General features: G+C 42.6%; 1 protein-coding gene across 1 annotated transcript in view; it reads right to left on the bottom strand.

The window, feature by feature from the left end:
- Nucleotides 1-900: 900 nt before the first annotated feature.
- Nucleotides 901-18,373, bottom strand: part of grik5 (glutamate receptor, ionotropic, kainate 5) — a 123,342-nt gene continuing 105,869 nt past the window's right edge. The window contains 5 exon segments of the mRNA XM_034221594.1: nucleotides 901-4,580; nucleotides 4,582-5,057; nucleotides 6,273-6,394; nucleotides 9,061-9,189; nucleotides 16,744-16,969. Coding sequence (XP_034077485.1) covers nucleotides 4,442-4,580; nucleotides 4,582-5,057; nucleotides 6,273-6,394; nucleotides 9,061-9,189; nucleotides 16,744-16,969 — 1,092 coding nt within the window. The 3' untranslated portion in view covers nucleotides 901-4,441.

Here is an 18,373-nt window from a genome sequence, read left to right as displayed (position 1 = left end):
CACAGCGCGTGCCAGATTTGGCCCGCGAGTCGCTAGTTGATGGTCACTGACGTACAATGTGTTTGAGCGCAAGCCAATAGATGCGCGAGTGTTAGTGATGTAACTAATAAGAAACTCCCTCTAGAACAATACTCTCCAATGTTTTAGTGTCTTAGTGACTAATGGGGGGAACCATTTTTTAAATTAAAGGGGCAATTAGTCAACACACGTTCACTAGAGGTGTTTGCTTTTGCCATCGACAGAAATATCTAATGTTTTTTCTTTAACCTTCAATTTTCAGTTTGTTTATCTGCATGTGTCACTTGTTGCCAGGTGTCGACAGTGGAAACGTGAGTAAGAGTTTAAGAGGGGAAAGCCTTGTTGTCGTCTGAGTTTTTGTTATCTTTTTCAATGTCATGGCAGAATATTTAGCTGACTTCAACAATGTGGATGCATCGCAGGGTTTTACACAATAACAAAAGGCTGTGGATGAAGTGAAAGGTAAAGAAAATGTTTTATTTCTCTGTAGGATCCTTGCCATAGTGTTGTCAGTGCTGGTAAAAACAAGCACTTTAAGTAGACGTATATTGACAAACCTCTATTGCCTCGGGCCGTTTAGTGGCCTCAGCAAGGCAACGCTCAATACTTGACCAATTTCCCAAATTGTTGTCGGTGTTACTCACTTAGAAAAACAAATGTTTAGACTAGGTTGAAAAATACCAAAGTTCTTCTTCTTCTTCTTCTACCATGGTCCTTGGTAGACCAATAAACGCACAACACAGACTATAACATCACTGTTGTTCCACATGTGCTACAATGCTTTTACTGGCTATATTCTTCAATGAATCATGACCCAAACATGACGAGTAAAAAGGCAGCAAACCTTCCCGCTCAGAAAGGAAAACACAAACGTCACTATGAGACTGTTTGAATATTTTTTTATTCCAAAAGAAGTTTGTGTGTCTATAGGTTTTGAACAACAGGGCAATCTCTCTGCAGAGCACCATTGCACCTCCCACCCCCCTTCACCCACAATCACACTATAGAACCTCTTGCTCTTTAATAGGAATAATAACAACAATTTCATCATAATATTCATCATCAGTTTTAATAATCCATTTAGCACTAGTATAGAAATATGAAAAAATACCAAAGAAAAGAACATAAAAATAAACAAAAAAGCTTTGTTTTGTGGAGTGACTGCTCAGACACCCCTTCTGATTTGTTTTGTGACCCTCCCTTACCTTCATACTAGAAGTTATACAAACAAACAATATTCTTTTTAACCTTCATCTTGCCTCTAGTAAACGCTTTCAGCTGATGTTTTGAAGCCGTGGATGGACCCTTATTCGTTGTCTATGTGCAGCTGTCACACATCAAGTTTGTGAATTCGTACCACAACAACCCAAAGTGAACACAGGAAAGAGACACAATTGAAAACAACAGTGGGTTTACAACCTTTGGACAACAAGGGAATTGGAAATGAAGATGTGTATGTGTGTGTGTGTACTGTGACTTCTTGTGGAAAGGGGTTGGCTCCGGTTGCCTTGTCAGCATTCAGGACACAAAGGGAGAAGTAAACAGAGAGAAACTGAATCCAGGCCGGCGTCTGCTGACAGAAATCATTGGTAGAAACAGCATAATGTGTGCAAACAATGTTATCATTCATTATCTGGAGCACAACACTCGACAAATCTGTTTCCCTGCGAAATGCATAATTTCATACGGCAATGCAACGTTTGCCCAGACAACAATGCCATGTATTTTTTTTATAACCCAGGGGGAATTGTGAAGGGCTGAACTGGTGGGTTTCTATTTTACATTGTATGACTGCTGAATATGGATGGGTGGGAAGTGAGGGATCGTAGTCCTGCTTTTTGGTGGGATCTGAATTGAAAGCATGTCACCCCTCGGTTAAATGTGAAGCAGTTTGTAAATGTGTTTTAGAGGAAACTCATGGGGGTCAAGAGGTCTTTCAAGTGGGGAAACACGGGGCCAGAAAACATATTAAAGAAATAAAACCAAGTTCATGAAGTTCAATTGAGAATCAGCTGTTGAAAAGCATTCATACAATCTGCTGTCAGGAAATCAAACCAGAAGACAAACACTAAGAAAACACAGCCAGGATGACGGAGATACGTTTCATCAGATTACCCTCATATGTTTCTTTTTTGGAGCAATAGTTACTTACTATATGTAAAAGAGTGTGTCAAAACGCCTTAGTTTAGTGAATCACTTTACAGCGAGTATGTTGGGAGCTGATTAGATAACTGATTCAATAAACACTGAGACACTGATGAGTCAATGACCTGCGGTGCAGAAAATGCTAATACAGCACTTGATATGTCATATCAAAAATATATATATATATACTATGGGATAATGGGCTATTGTGCAAAATAAATCAGGACATTTACTTCTGAAGGGACCCTCACACAGAGGGGTTGAACCACAGAGAACACACTGATAACTGAAGGGAAATATCGCTGCAGAAAACTCATTACAGTTTAGACCTCAATCTGATCATCTTGCTTCATAAGGATACTACTTGTTGTGTAAGCATTCATTTTATTCCTTTCGGATTAATATCGGTGGTCTCATCCCTTTCAGTGTTTACAAAAAAAAACCTAATTACTTTGTAACTTCTCTTAAAATGGGCACCATTACATAGTTTCCTCAGAAAAGAGAAATAGTCTTGAGAAAACGTGGCTCAAAGCAACGGTGTGACTCCTTTGTGTGTATTTTAATGGTTTTTATTCTTGTATTCAATAGAAATCCATTGCATGGAGTTATAAAAGGTTACATGCTCTGGATAATTATAAGTCTGGTCATTTTATCAATTCATTGGTGATTGTGGTCTATGTGTTGGATTTGTGGACAATAGGAGAATTATAGATTCAAACCAGCCTTTTTTTTGAATGCTCTATGTAATTATACCACATGCTGGGAAAACTGGTAACTTCGGGGATTGAGAATCTGGTAACAATGTAAAGTATGCTCTTAATGATCACCGGTGTGCAGAAGTGGAAATAAAACGCATAACAATCTGCAAATCCACCATCCCTTTAAGGCCCGTGGCTAATAAAGTGTAGTGTTTGGATCTAGCTGAGCATTAGGCTGTAACATTAACAGCATCATTAGACGAGCTTCTCTTCCCAGGCGCAGTGCTACAAAAAACATGTATTTATTCTAAATCTATTTATCAGCATGTTTCTGTGTTCAACCCCCCCTCCTGAACGAGTCCCCTGCCACCGAGGGGAGTAATTAGGCGATCAAAAGCTTGAAACAGTATTGACGAGGCTGTGTTGAGTCTATCAGTCTGGCAGGAGCCAAGTTGTTAAACCGAGAGGAGAAGGAGCTGGAGCCCGCTGGCGCGTTAACAATCGCCTTAAAAGATGCCCAGAATTAACAGATCAGGACAGATCTAATAATGGAAGTAGTTCAGCGAAGGATTTCTCATTCAAATTCAGTGGTGTCCTTTTTCCTCGCTGCGTGTTTTCTATCTCATCCCTCTCTGTTCCCCTGTCGTTCCTCCCGGGCTCTGCCTCTCTATCTCCTCAACGCTGTGTGAGCAGAGGTGAAAAAGGAGTAAAGGCTTGGCAAGTGTTACCCGGGATAACGAGGGACATTCATTTCACATTTCAAAACCTCTTGCTCAGTCTCTCCATCTGATTATCTAACATTTGTAGAAGGGCGCTGTTGCAGGGAACATGGTTCTCCTCACTTTAAAGTATTTAAAGACACATTTAAAGACACATTTTTGTACAAACACACACACTTAGTGTAAAGAAACAGTTTCCTACTGCTACTGTTAGCTTTTGTCTTTTCAATCCAGCTTCCAGCTACGGGTCACAGGGAGGGACACAAAACTCTGGAACACAATAAGCCGCAGTCGAGTTCCTTACTTTGTCATAATCCACCGTATTGTCACATGTAGTCTGTACTTAACTCTGTAATTCCCACTTAGAACAATGGTAACAAAACGAGAGAGACAACAAAAGAAAAGAAACAACAGGAAATAATTCTCTGGAAGTCTTTTAGTTGCGGTTTTAAATCACATACGGATACAGTATGTCCTCCAACAAGGCTTCATTTTAATAGAGGGGGTATTTAGAGTCTGTGGAAAGAAAGCTAGCGCCCTCAAATCTGAAGGTGAAGTGAGAGGGGGAGGAAGGAGAGGAAGCCAATGGAAACCATCAGCTGGTCATGTGTGTGGTCAGATGTGTCCAAACTGAACTGTTAATGGGAGTTTATGACAGAATCTGAACCGACCGCCTCACAGTATTCAGGTCTATCACGTGTTCCCTCTCCTTATAAAGGTCGTCTCATTTTCTATTGGCTCAGTTCATCTCTTTTCTCCCTCCATCTCCCCCCTCTTTTTGTCCTCCCATTGCTCAGGTGGAAACAAGCAGCGTTTCTCTCAGCAGCACAAATATCCCCCCCCACCTCCGCTCCTCTGCTCTCAGTCCTGGTCGCCCAGCAGGTCTGTGGTGTTGCTGTTCTGTGGAGGAGGGAGGGGTCTGGAGGTGTGGGGGGGGGTGCCGTGGTGTAGCTGCCGCGGGCTGGGCCCCCCTGCGCCCTCACTGTCTGTGTTGGATGAGGATGGGGGGCGGGGGTGGGGGTAGCCTGGGCAGGGGGGCCGATGACGGGGGTATTCTGGTGGAGGTGGCCCCTAAGGTGCCCGATCTCAGGCTCTGGATCCTCCGGCACTCCTGGCAGATCCGCACGTGGGCGCAGCTGCGGGCGGGCAGCATCACCGGGGTGGGGGCCGGTGGAGGAGGAGGGGTGGTGTTGGCTCCCAGGGGATCATCGAGGATCCGCTGGGGACCGGGGCCCAGATCAGGGGGTCCCGAACCTCCAGCTCCGCCCGTCAGAGGCCCGGCTCCGCTGTACAGCTTCCCGTTGCTGAGGCGCATCTCCCGCACCAGGCGCAGCGGGCGGGGGGCGCCCAGCGCGATGCGGGCGGGGTTACGCAGGGCCGCCGAGCTGTTGAGGGGCCGACGGCGACGCATACGGGAACTCTTCTTACAGGAGACGGCGTTTCTGAACTCGGTGATCATCTCCTGACAGACAGACACCTGGAGGAGGGAAAGGGAAGGAGGGAGGAAAGAGGGGAAAGACGGGAGGGAAGGAGGGAGCGCCACAGACACAAAGTGGGCAGGCCGCAGAACAAGGCGGTGGTGAGGCGGGACGTAAAGAAGAGGGGAAACGAGGAAATACAAAAGGAAAAGCAACAGAAAAAGAGGCGGGATCAAGGCAGAGAGAGACAGTGAGGGTTGGTGGAAGAAGAGTCGCAGAAGAAGCGAAGGCACAGAGATCGACAAATGGAGGGATGGTGTCGGGACAGAAATGAGGAGGCGATGGGGGAGGATGAGGAGTGGATAGAGATGGGAGAATATCCAAGGAGCAGAGAGAGTTATTACAATCCAACCACACAAAACACCAAAATGTTGTTTAGTTTATGGGCACTTCATTATGGCACTATGAACGGACAGGCTGCAAACTCAGGTGCACAGACGCAAAGGCACACACACCCTCACCCTCACACACACACACACACACACACACGGATATGTGTATCATTCCAGCATGACCAATGTTATTTGCAAACACGACGGCAACAATCCACTACAGACAAACCACATTTTCATTGAAATCATAATCAAAAAAAGTAATGTGCTCACATAAACAGAAACAATACTCGTTATCGGAGAACAGACACTGATGACAGGAGGTGTGTGTGTGTGAGGGATAGAGGGGGACGTACAGTGAAATGGGTGAGAAGTAATCCAAGAATGGATACGAGGAATACCAGCGTACATGTGAGGCATGTAAAAGAAGATACATCATGACATTTAATGCCAGGGAAAAAGATCACACTACTTATCTATAGCAAGCAAATATTGCCATCTCTCAATATTGCTTATCGGTACCATCAAGATTAGCTCACGAACACTTGCTGCCATACACCAAACACTAACAAAGGGCGCAATGACTTCAAAACAGGCAGGACATGCAAAGTCAAATCAAATCCTTGTATTAGTTGTAAACATTTCGGACAGTTCAGGGGCTGCATACTTGATCATTCCTCTCATCTCAACATGCACATAACACGTTAGACCTCAAATGTTAGAGCACCCACAAACACATGGAGGCAAAAGCTGAGAGAAATCTACTCAGTCTCACACACACACACACACACAAAACAACATAATCAAAAGGGTTGGCGGGATGCCATGGGAACCTACTGGGGTGTGTCTGTGGGGTCGGCGAGGGCAGGTATGGGGGCATACCTCATCGGTGTCTGCAGAGCGGCGTGTCGACCACACGAACTCCATAATGGCCACAAACACGGCGATGATGAGGCCACAGATCAGAACCACGAAGATGCCCCCAATGTTCTCCATGCCCAGGCCTGAGAGGGGGCCACAGGGGACAAACATTAGGACGCACAAGCAGGACCAGCTTTCAAATTGACTAATCATGACACAGCCTGGGAAATAGATTTGTTTTCACAGGCTGTGTAGTGCTCTTACTGGAGTAGTGTAATACAAATGCATGACAAACGGAGCTGGTTAACAGCCAGAGATCCACCTACTGTAATTGTGTCTAAATCTAACAGCAACACCCTCACCAATGATACGATGATATTTCACTGTGAGACAAGTATGAATTTGTCTTGCATCATAGCAGCTCCACTTGCAATATCAACAAGGACAAATACCAGGAAAAGAAACAGGGAAACAGACATTTAACATCCCATTACGATCAAATGCTCAAGACCCTCCAACGTAGATTTGGCTGGGATTTGACTCTGCATTTAATGTTGAGAGTTGTTTGTAGAGGCAACATGGTGCAGAGATTGCAGAACCAAGAGCATGAAATGTTACACACAGACGCAGACAATATTTGGACAGGAAAAACAAGAAACCAGGTGAAGTGGAGAATACTGATCTGCAGTGTGCAGCCGAGCAGCGTACTTCAGGATTTTCAAAATGATTATGGGAAAGGTTTTTTGCTGAGTACACTCAACCAGCAAGCAAAAAACAAGTTTGATACAGAGAGCAGTCACGGCCAGCTAAACTGAATTGCTGTGAGCCTGACTGTGTATGTCAAACATACACAGTTGGCTTAAGGATGGTTGAAAGGCTTTTCATTTGACTTTTGACTTCAATACAAGTTATATTATTAATCAGATGAGCTGCTTGTTTGGCTGTTTGTGTGTGGACCCCAGGAGGAATAGCTAATCCTCATGCTAGTGCTAATGGGGATACTAATAAACAGAAAGACAAAGTTATGCAATGTTTTCTTTGAATCTGAAGAGCTGTTGAGGAAATGCAATTGTTTGCCATCTTGCCGAGAGTGAGGTGAGAACATTGACACCACTACAATACAATAAACATGAAGCTACTGCCAGTTAGCGTGCACAAAGCATGGAAACAGCTAGCCTGGCTCTATAAGTAGTGTGCTGCCAACTAGCCTCTCTAAAGATTGCCATTTTATCATTTTAGTTTTTTGTACAGAACAAACAGGGTTTAAAATGAAGGTCTCCACTTTAGAGTGATTTCTTCATTTCCAGGCTTCATGCTAAGCAGCTGCTGAGTGCTTTCAATCTTCTCAACTAACTCTCAGCGACTGAGCACATTTCGGAAAATGTCAAAGTACTCCTTTATGTCTGGGGAAATTACTCAAGAGACTCCGCTCTCGTTATTTTACATCGGGCTTGAAGACCACCATTTCTTAATCGACAGGCTGTGAAAAAAAACTGCAGGGAGTTTGAGAGCCTCTGCATAACAACTCAGGCAGGGTCGAAGTGAGGCGCCTGAAAAATGGATTTTTCAGTTTCTGCAGCTCGATTTTATATAAACGTTCAATCCATCCGCTGTACTTTGTTTTCCATGACACAAACTTATTTCCTTATATATAATATAAATAAAACAATATACGTATGTAAATCAGATACCAGTATTTTTGAAGTGAAAGAGATGGAGATAAAAAAAACAGTTAAAGGTGGGGTAGGTAAGTTTGAGAAACCGGCTTGAGATACACTTTTTGTTATATTCCATGGAATGCTCTTAACATCCCGATAGCAGTGAATATCTGAAGTGCTTTGACAAAAAATACAAAAAAATGTCATCTCTGGAAGCCGTGGCGCTGTAAAAAGCACGACCAATCATCTGAGCCGGCCCGGCTAAAGTAACTGGATGGCCTACCTGCCTGTCAGCCTTCCATCTGTGCACAAACTTATCTCGTGCCCTCATTGGTCATGTGTGTGTTGGAGGAGGGGCTCTGTAAGGAAGTGGCAGATTTTTTCCGGCTGTGTATTTTCAAATTCTAGCGCACTCGAGCTGGTTTCTCCTAAATTACCTACCCCACCTTTAATAATAATCAGCAAATGTACTTTTATTGGTTAGAACCTCTTTAGCTCTTACACAATCTATTCCCCTTTATTATAATAATCATTTCATTAAATCCCTTCTTCTTTACCTTCAGCTCAAATGTCTTCATCATTCTCTTTCAATTACCCTCAACTTTATGGAAGTGCTGTTTTAATTAAATTACAAACCTTAAATTGATGAAGTGGCTGAATGAATAGTGAAATTATTGCTCCGCTGAACACTGGATATAAACTACCCTAATGAAGATCAATGAAGAAAGGTATTAACTATTTTTATTCCAGAGTTACCCCACGCGTTTTCAAACTAGATTTACAGTGCAGTGGCATAAATACTGGGGCTTTTTCATTTACACACACACACACACACACACACACACACACACACACACACACACACACACACACACACACACACACACACACACACACACACACACACACACACACACACAACACATTAAACACGTGTGAACAGACCGACGCACTCTAATACAATTCCCATTACACACCACCTGAGACAAACAGGAGACATTTGGGAAAGTAGATTTCGCTAAGCACCCTTCACAAGGACATTAGGTTAGCCATTAGCCATTAGCAGGACTTTAGCAGGGAGTGAGGAGACTATTATGGGGCACATTAGAGAGAAGGAGGGAAAAGGAGACGGACAGCTGCGGTCCACTGACCCTTGGCACGGTGGTCCCCCTCTTTGGGGCATTGGCCTCCCTCCCACCACCTCCTCTTCAGTATCTCCAGCCTGTTATTCTCCTGCAGCTGGAGGATGGCCAGCGAGATCTCATCTCTGAATGGAGACCCTGGGAAATGACAGGAAATCAGGATAAGAGCGAGTGGTGGAGGACGAAGAAGAAAAAAGCTGCTGCACAAGAGCCCGTTACAAGAGAGGGGGTTATTTCAGACGAGGAGAAAAACACGAGTGAAGTGTAAGAGAAAGGGAGCAGGAATCACACGGATAGATTCAGCCTCAAGATGGCTACGAGTGATCTTACTCTGAGAATAAAGAGAGGATTAGTGAGAGATAAAAGAGTGAGATTACAACCAGACAGAGCCAGTGGTACAGCTGCTAGTCAGACAGCATACAAAGCATGGCATGAACTAGATACAGTAGAGGAGAATGGGAAGAGTTAACGGCACCAGGAAAGGCAAATATTCTTTGTCAGTTACAGTTTTATGCAGACATGAAGATAATCAGCGGTGTGAGCACCTGAACTGCTCAATGCTTGACAGTGTGTTCTGTACATTGTGACAAGAATGGTGTTTCTAGATTACCTATTCGAGCCGTTCCTTCTCTGGGAGGCTGTACAAATCACTTCCCACCATGACAAACCTCTTAAAAAATATAATAATTGAATTCCCCACAGCAATACAGAACCCGAGCTCCTTCATCTACAATCTTAGACTCCCCTCCGAGCGACTTGGGCTAATTTAGTTGAGTATTTGATTGTGGATTTTCACATGTTTTCTCTCCATGCAGAGGAAAATGTGCAACGTCTACCAGCATATCTGTGTGCAGTCATCAAAGTGAATACAATTAAAGGAGTAGTTACATATATGCTTATTCGCTTTCTTGCCAACACTTAGATGACAACATTAATACCACTCAATCTTAAATGTGAAATTGAAGCTTCAGCCAGGAGACGATTAACTAAGCTGGACACATCTACACTGGCTGAGTCCAAATGGTAAAATACAATCTGTTGACCAGCAGCTAAAGCCAAGTCATTTCCATTTGATATCTTGTGTGCTTACTTGCAGAAAGAACATGGAAAAACAACAAGTAAAAGTCCAGTATTATATGTCTTTCTTATCAAGCTCCACATTTGTGGAATCAGCTTCCAGTTTGTGTTCGGGCGGCAGACAGCCTATCCGTTTTTAAGAGTACGCTTAAGACCTTCCTTTTTGATAAAGCTTATAGTGATAAAATAAAATAATCTAATAAGAGTGCATTGACGTAGATACGTTGTGCCTCTTCACCTATACATTTTAGTTCTTACTCTTTCACTTAAATCCTAAAAACTTAGATCTTATATTTAAAACTTTATCCAAACCTTTCCCCTCTTTGACCTCTCGAGGTTTATTAGAGGGTAACAGGTTGCAGAGAAGGCCTAGCCCGGCCCAGGAGTGTGGAACGTAGTCACTGACCCACTCCTACCTCTGACAAATTCAGGTTCCAGTGGGGACCTCTCTCCCTGTGTGCCTCTCCACCTCTGTTTCCTACTTCTTACTTGCTACCCTTTTCCCTCAACCTATCCTAAGGGAGTGCATGTATGTAGACACGTTAGTTTAGCTGCTATAGGCTTGGACTGTTGGGGGGGCACCTTACTCCGTCTTTCTGGCTGTTTGTACCTGTGTACTCTCATGTTCCGATTAACCCAGTTTCCCCCAAATCTCTTTTTTGTGTCCATATATACGCCGGGATCCTGAGTCGAGGCTAATCATGTTGCTGTGGTCGTGTGTCCTGGATCCTCTATCCTGAGCACTGGATCTGAGTCCTGGCTGAACCTGTCTCTGCGGTCCTGCCTGACTCTCATCATACTACTTCCCTGATGGCTCCCACAAGATTGCTGACATCCTCGTGGATTCATCTCCTTATTATAGACACATGCATTTCCTAACATTTGGTCTACCTATGTTGTAAATGTATTATCTCTTCGATTTACACACGGCATCTATTGCACGTCTGTCCGTCCTGGGAGAGGGATCCCTCCTCTGTTGCTCTCCCTGAGGTTTCTCCCATGTTTCCCTTTAAACTGTGGGTTTTCTCTGGAAGTGTTTCCTTGTACGATGTGAGGGTCTAAGGACAGAGGGTGTCGTATTGTCATATTGATATTCTGTACACACTGTGAAGACCACTGAAACAAATGTAACATTTGTGATATTGGGCTATATAAATAAACATTGATTGATTGATTGATTGAGTATTACTAATGAAACCACATTTTATGAAGCTATGGACAAACCAAAGCCGTTACGGCCCGTCTACACGGCGGCGTGCCATTCACTTTGAATGGGGTGACGTCACGCTTTTCCGAACTGCATTGTGGGAGTGTTGCTTCGCTTTGCTCGCTTCAAAAGTTGAGCAATGTTCAACTTTTGAAGCTTCTGCGGAAGCGTCAGCCAATCAAATCATATGCCAGTACAACCTAGCCAATCAAACCGCGTGCTTGTGTGTCCGGGGCGGGAGATTCATGTGATTGGTTGTTGGTCGAGTTTCAGACAAGCTCACCGGCAAGCTTCAACGCACGCTGCCGTGTGGATGCTGCGTTATGCTAAGCTATAATCGTCTCCTAGCTGTAGAGTATATGAAGCGTATCAAGAGGGATGAATGTGTCAAACAATTTCTTTAAATGTAACTATGTCTAAAGGTTAGAGAGAAAACATGCAACTCAGGGACATTTCTATCCCACAGGCAATAAGACCGGACTCTCTGAAGTGTTACCATACATATGTTTATATATATACTGTATATATACATATAAACATCTTAATTACTGTACAGCACAACGTTCTGTTTTATCTTGTTCTCTTTTACATGTAAATATATGGTGCATTTTATTGCACCATTATATCTCCTGCTCTATTTTATTTCCCTTTGTTATGTCTTACTGTTAGTATATTGCTGTACGTTGCATTGTTGGATTGCCAAAAACGACCTCGTAGCCGTTGTGCATGTGACAATAAAAGCTTTGAATCATAAATGGTTTGCTTTTCTTTATTGTTCGTGGACCAACTCTCATCTTAAATTCTGTATAAGATCTTCCTCTCCTCTTTGCTGTCCCCCAATGACTGCGTTTGCTCTTCATGCTCATGAACACACTCTGCTTTTTCTTTCTTTGCACTTTTGGCTTCTCATATTTTACTTTTGGTCTTCCTCCTCTTCGTTAGTATGGATCACTGTGATGCAGTGACACAACCTCTGTGAGCTAAACAACATTACAAAAAAACCTCCAGAAGGGCCGGACGTGTGTGGAAAAGCAATTAACTGCAGTTTCATTACTTCCAGTTGCAATACTTACTAATCCCTCAGATACAAACTAAATCAGGCACGTACAAGACATTTTTCAGACGTAATCTCTCCCCATTAGGATACTACACGTGTCTGTTTAGCATAATGGATCTCATGCAGGTGTTTCTGACTCTCCAACAGTCAATTACGTTTGTTTTGTTGTTCTTGAGGTTTATAGAGAAAGACCTATAATATCAGCATTTCTACACAAGTATAGGTATGTGTTATCTTCTTCATTTATTCAAATACAGTGACTAAGAGAGAGATAAGAATGGGAGGGATGAGCACACAGCACACACAGTGAAATGTGTTCTCTGCTTTTAACCCATCCTAGTGCTAGGAGTCTAGTACTAGGAGCAGTGGGCAGAGAGGCTGAAGTCGAATAGTCCATTTAACTTAGGAACCTTCCTAACCAAGTGAAATGACCCGGAAGTCCCTCAGTGGCAGCCATGTTAAGTGCTGTTCGAATTCTCTACATGAAAGGAAAGGAGGTTTCAAACTTCCTTTATAACCTCCTTTAGCTTAGGAACCACTGGACCTCCCTAACCGAAAGGAGAGGAGAAAATGCTGCCCCACAATGCATTGCAGCCGCAGCATTTGCCGTCACTCAACAGTCGGCCGTTCACGGAAACAACCGATTATGACGGAGAAATTATATCATGAAAGTTACGGTGCTTATTAAGCTTTTTAAAACGTATGTGGTAAGTTGCCAAAGTGCTTTGTTCTGAACGTTCATCAGTATTAAAATCAAAAAGAGAAATATGAACGTTCATCATTTGTATTAATGTGGACCGGAGGGAGAGGGTGAGGAGCATAAGTTTCACTTTCCTTTTTTATTTCAATTCCAACTTTGGTCATGAAGAATATGTTTCTCTTTGTCCACGTTCATAAAGCATAAAGCAACAGCGTCAGAGCACGGTGCAGAGTCTCTAGATGAGTTTACAGTAGTCCCTCGTTCTTATTAAACATCCATGTTGTAGTCCTCTGTATAGAAAACTGTAGTTCCCATAGTTTCCCCACAGCAGCAGACGCACATTCATGACGTACGCTGGCGCATCATAAACACGTCGGTCTCTTCTCCTAAGTCCTTTTGAATTCTCCTATCCACTATCCCTTAACCCCGTGACGTTTCACTCAGAGGTCAAGGAATAGACGATAGGATTAGACGTTAGGAGCTGATTTTTGGATTATTCGACTGCAGCCCTAGTGTACAGCGCCCGGGGAGCAATGTGAGTGGGGGGGGAAGGGGGATGTCCGGTGCCTTGCTCAAGGGCACCACGGCAGGGCAGGAGGTGAACTGGGACCTCTCCAAGTAGAAGTCCACACTCCATATTTAGGTCTGTTCGGGGACTTGAACCGGCGACCCTACGGCTCACACGTTGTCCTACTGACTGAGCCACTGACGGACTGGTCATAACAGGCATAGATATACGTTTACATCCCTGGTACTGCACTGCTTGTCTACTGCAATGTCTTTGTTTTGACCAATAAAGTCTGTAGGTAAGTTGTGTAACAGTGCATCAAGAGTTTGCTGAAGTCCATGTCTGATTTTAATAAAGCTTGAGATCTGAGCAGTGTGTTATTTTATTGTCTGATACTTACAGACACTTTAAGTTTTCCCATTTAGCTTTTTCTTTGCTGTGGTTTCCATCTTAAGTGTAATCTCTTGTAATCAGAGGCTGCAAGAATATCAATAAATCAGATGTATTGTCTAATATCACACTCAGGGGTCTTTACAGGCTGTACAGTACACACCACTCTCTGTCCTTAGACCATTGAAGCGGACGAGGAAAAACTCCCCAAAAGAAACCCCATAATTAACGGGGAAATCACTGTAATCTCACTCCTTAACTAATGCAGGCAACTCAACAACAGTAACGCAGCGTCCACACGGAAAACTGTATATCTTATCTCTCTGGACCTGAATAAAACACCCAAATGAAGTAGTCTATTAATAATAACAAAGTTAAAATGAACGTACTTTATGATGTTGCTACATATTGAGGGTGAAGCATTAAAGGATAGCCATTAGTGTTTGGACATAATCACCAACATAATATCACTGCTCTCTGTTTAAAGATTCATTAAGCTGCTCTTTCTAACCACTGAAGACCAGTATCTAAGTGTTTCAGTGCTATATTTAAGTAAACTCAGAGGACCATGCATTATTTAATATGTTGTTGTCTTGACACAACCCAGTCTCACGCCATTTCGTGTTATAGTCACGAAATTAATTTGATCTATTGATTCGTGTTCACCAACACGATTTTCGCATGTTTTTCGTGTCACACAGAACGATTTTAAAAGCAATGTATTTCTATTGGTAGTGTGTTTCGTGCCTGCACCACTACGTCTTTTTGTCCGGTCGGGTCTTGGAAGACCGGAAGCTGTGTGGTTCATAAACACATTTTCTTACTCAATATCTTACCCTAAGCCTAACCCTATCCCTTTTATTTTAAATTGTATAATGTCTGAGTTTTTTTGCCGTCCGCGAGGAAAATAAATGGCTCAGAGCCTCAGAATACTGACATCTGTATTTTTTGTCATCTTGTTTTCCTTCTAATTTGTTATTATTTGGCGCAGGCACGAAACATACTACCAATAGAAATACATTGCTTCTGAAATCGTTCTGTGTCAGAATCCTGAAATCTGTATTTTTTTAATCTGTTTTTCCTTCTAATTTGTTATTATTTCCATTGCTTTTAAAATCGTTCTGTGTGACACGAAAGAAATGGCGAAATCGTGTTGGTGAGCACGAATCAATAGATTAATTTCGTGACTATAACACGAAATGCCGTGAGACTGTGTTGCTTCACACTATACCCTATTCTTTTGAATTCATTCAGAAACCTTGAAACAGGTCCAAATATATGATCAGTGTAGCATCTCTTGAGGCTTCTTTGCACTGGTTGCCTGTTGTTGATTTTAAGATAGATTTCTTCGTTAATAAACGATATGTCTAATCAAACACATGACAGTTGTGTTTTTTGACCGTCCGTGACCTTTAATCCCCGAGAGGACAATCTGATCCTCAGATCTTCAGGCATGACTGAGTGTTTGCTGCAGGAGCGTGTAGGCGTTGAAATGCTCTGCCTGAAACCGCCACTGATTAAATCAATATGGATGTTTTTCAAACCCATTGATAGGCTTCAAAGACTTGTGATAGTTAGATTTACATGTTTTAAACCATTTTTATCAATCGTCTTTGCTTTTTATAGTGTGATTACATACATTTTCTTTCAAAATAGCAAATATAGTGAAGGATAAAGTTACCAGATAAGAGCATCAGCAATAATGTGTGATCCCTGATTGTGATTACTGATCTAACAGTGTCACGTATCAGGGTTCATACACTTTTTCACCAATGATTTTCAATGACTTCTCCATGACCTTTACCTAATTTTCCATGACCAAAAACATTACTCTTTCTCAGCGGTACCACTGGAAATGGTTTATTTTAACATGGAACAGGAAAATAAGGTCTGCAACATGTTGTGCCTATCTAAAACAAATCAAATAGTAGGCTTACTAGCTCCTACAGGCTAAAGCAACTCAAATATCTTACCAGCAAAATACCTCGTCAGTTAAATGCCATTTTACGGTTCATTACTATAGGCAGGGGTGCACATCACTTGTTTGCCCTGGTTCTCAAAGGAGCACCTGGAGATGTTGCTTGGTGCGCATCCTTAAAATGAAATAAACCAGACATTTTGACCTTTGAATGGGGGGGGGGGGGCTAGTGAGCACGCTTATGAACTGTTCGATACAGTATTTATTATTGTTATAGTATTACTATTTCGGCGATTAAATAAAATATAAATTATATTTGATGCAACTTTAGTTACATTTCCATGACTTTTCCAAAACTTTGGGGAAAATATTGTTTTCCATAACTTTTCCAGGGCCTGGAATTATTATTTTGAATTTCCATGACTTTTCCAGGTTTTTAATGACCGTAAGAAGAACCCTGAAACATTATATATATATATGGAGGGTATGTTTCTGCAGAATGAGTCGTTTTAACTTTTTATATTACAACTACATTTTGCTGAAGATACCTCCGTACTTTTACAGAGAATTTGAACGCGAGACTATTTTTTAAACTTGAAATGGAGTATTCTAACATTTATGTAGTGGTATTTTTAGTTCAGTTAAGGATTTACATTTTTCTTCCACTCCTGACAAACAACTCCGCTTTCCTAAAGAGAGTTTACCCTCGCAGCGTTTTGAATCATTGATATGCAAAGCCCTGCGCTCCATCTTTACACTTATTTGATGTTTTACTGGGTAGTTATTTACATTATGGGCTGCTACAGGCATGTATGTTTTAAAGATGTGTTATTACCCAGTGGCATGCCGATGCCGTAGCCCTTGGTATCCAGCAGGCCTCCGATCTTAGTGAGGTTGCAGTTGAGGCCGCGGTGGTACTCGTTCATGGTGCTCTCCATCAGGAAGGCGTATTTTGAGTTGACCACGCGGGCGATGCCCTCCTCGGTGCTTTTCACAAACACACTGGGCTGCTTTGAGTTCATGTAGTTCCACATCCGCTGGTAGGTCTGGTACCGCGAGTTCTGCAGAGGAGCACAACAAACCAGAATGAAATACTGATGTCAGATATGTGTTCTTACACGTTCATTCGTCTTTGAAGCAGAAATTAAATCGATAAGAATGAAAGAGGGAAGCTATAAGCTCAAAGGACAAAGCTCCGGACCTGGGGTGACAGGGCCTTCGCAGCAGCCTCCCCCTCACTCTGGAACCCCCTCCCCAGCCACGTCAGATCCGCCAACACTCTCACATCATTCAAACAATCCCTCAAAACTCACCTTTTCACTCTTGCCTTCAACTCCTAATCAACTAACCCCTTGCCCTTATTCCTCCTAGCTTAGCACTTTCTACTTTTGTTGTTATTTTGTTTTACTTGCTTGTAAGCGCTTTGAGCACCAGGAAAAGCGCTTTATAAATGTAATGTATTATTATTATAAGAGAAAGAGAGATGCATCTAAACGGGGGAGGGTTATTTAGGTAGAAGAGTGGGTGAATAATGACAAGAGGATGGCAAAGAGGAAGGAGGAGAGGAGAAGGGGAAAATAGCAAGGTGAATCAAGGCTACAGATTATTCACACATGGCGTAGCTGATGCATCATCTTTCATACAGGTGGAGGTAAATCAGGAGGGGGTTTAGCAAATATGGAAAGCTCTAAAACAGGATTAAGTGTTTAAAGTGAACAATTACAGGTTGCATGTGTGTGAGAAGAAAGGAAGAGAGTAGACAAGGCTGCATGTGAGGGTGATAATGCGAGGTGTGTATGTGTGGATTAGGCTTTGAGTGGGGTAATGTACTGCAGCACTAAAATTGGCTTATGTACAGTAGGAAAACAGACCACTCTTTCTTATATCCTCAGTGTGGACGAACACCAGGAGAAGGTAAAGCATAAACACTCACAATTTGGCATGCAGCCATTTCCCATGCATGCACACAAATAAACAAATACATAGTGTTTCCATATACTCACCTACACTCACTCCCACATGCAAACACACCATCACACAAAGACAAAACACACACACACACACACACACACACACACACACACACACACACACACACACACACACACACACACACACACACACACACACACATACCCCCACTTTGACAAACACAGAGGCTGGAAGCGCTCTCATGAGTAAACACAGGCAGGCAGCCACTTAACACAATCACAAACAGCCATAAAGAAAACAACAGAGATATAGTAGCGTGTGAGGACAACGACTCACTATGGGCACAGCAATAAGAACAAACAACAGTCCACTAAATCACACGTGCACAAAGAAACCCAAAAACCTCATGAAACATTTACAGCGTTAAAGGATATTCAGGAAAATGTCAAATTAGACTGCCGAACTCCCACTGCCATCAAAATCAACATCATTTAAAGGTCCCCTATTATGCTGTTTTTCATCAATATATTACA

The sequence above is a fragment of the Gymnodraco acuticeps genome, unplaced genomic scaffold (genome assembly GCF_902827175.1).
Source record: "Gymnodraco acuticeps unplaced genomic scaffold, fGymAcu1.1, whole genome shotgun sequence".
Classification (NCBI taxonomy): Eukaryota; Metazoa; Chordata; class Actinopteri; order Perciformes; family Bathydraconidae; genus Gymnodraco; species Gymnodraco acuticeps.
Note: the sequence above shows the minus strand (reverse complement) of the source record. Positions and strands in the feature narration are given on the sequence as shown.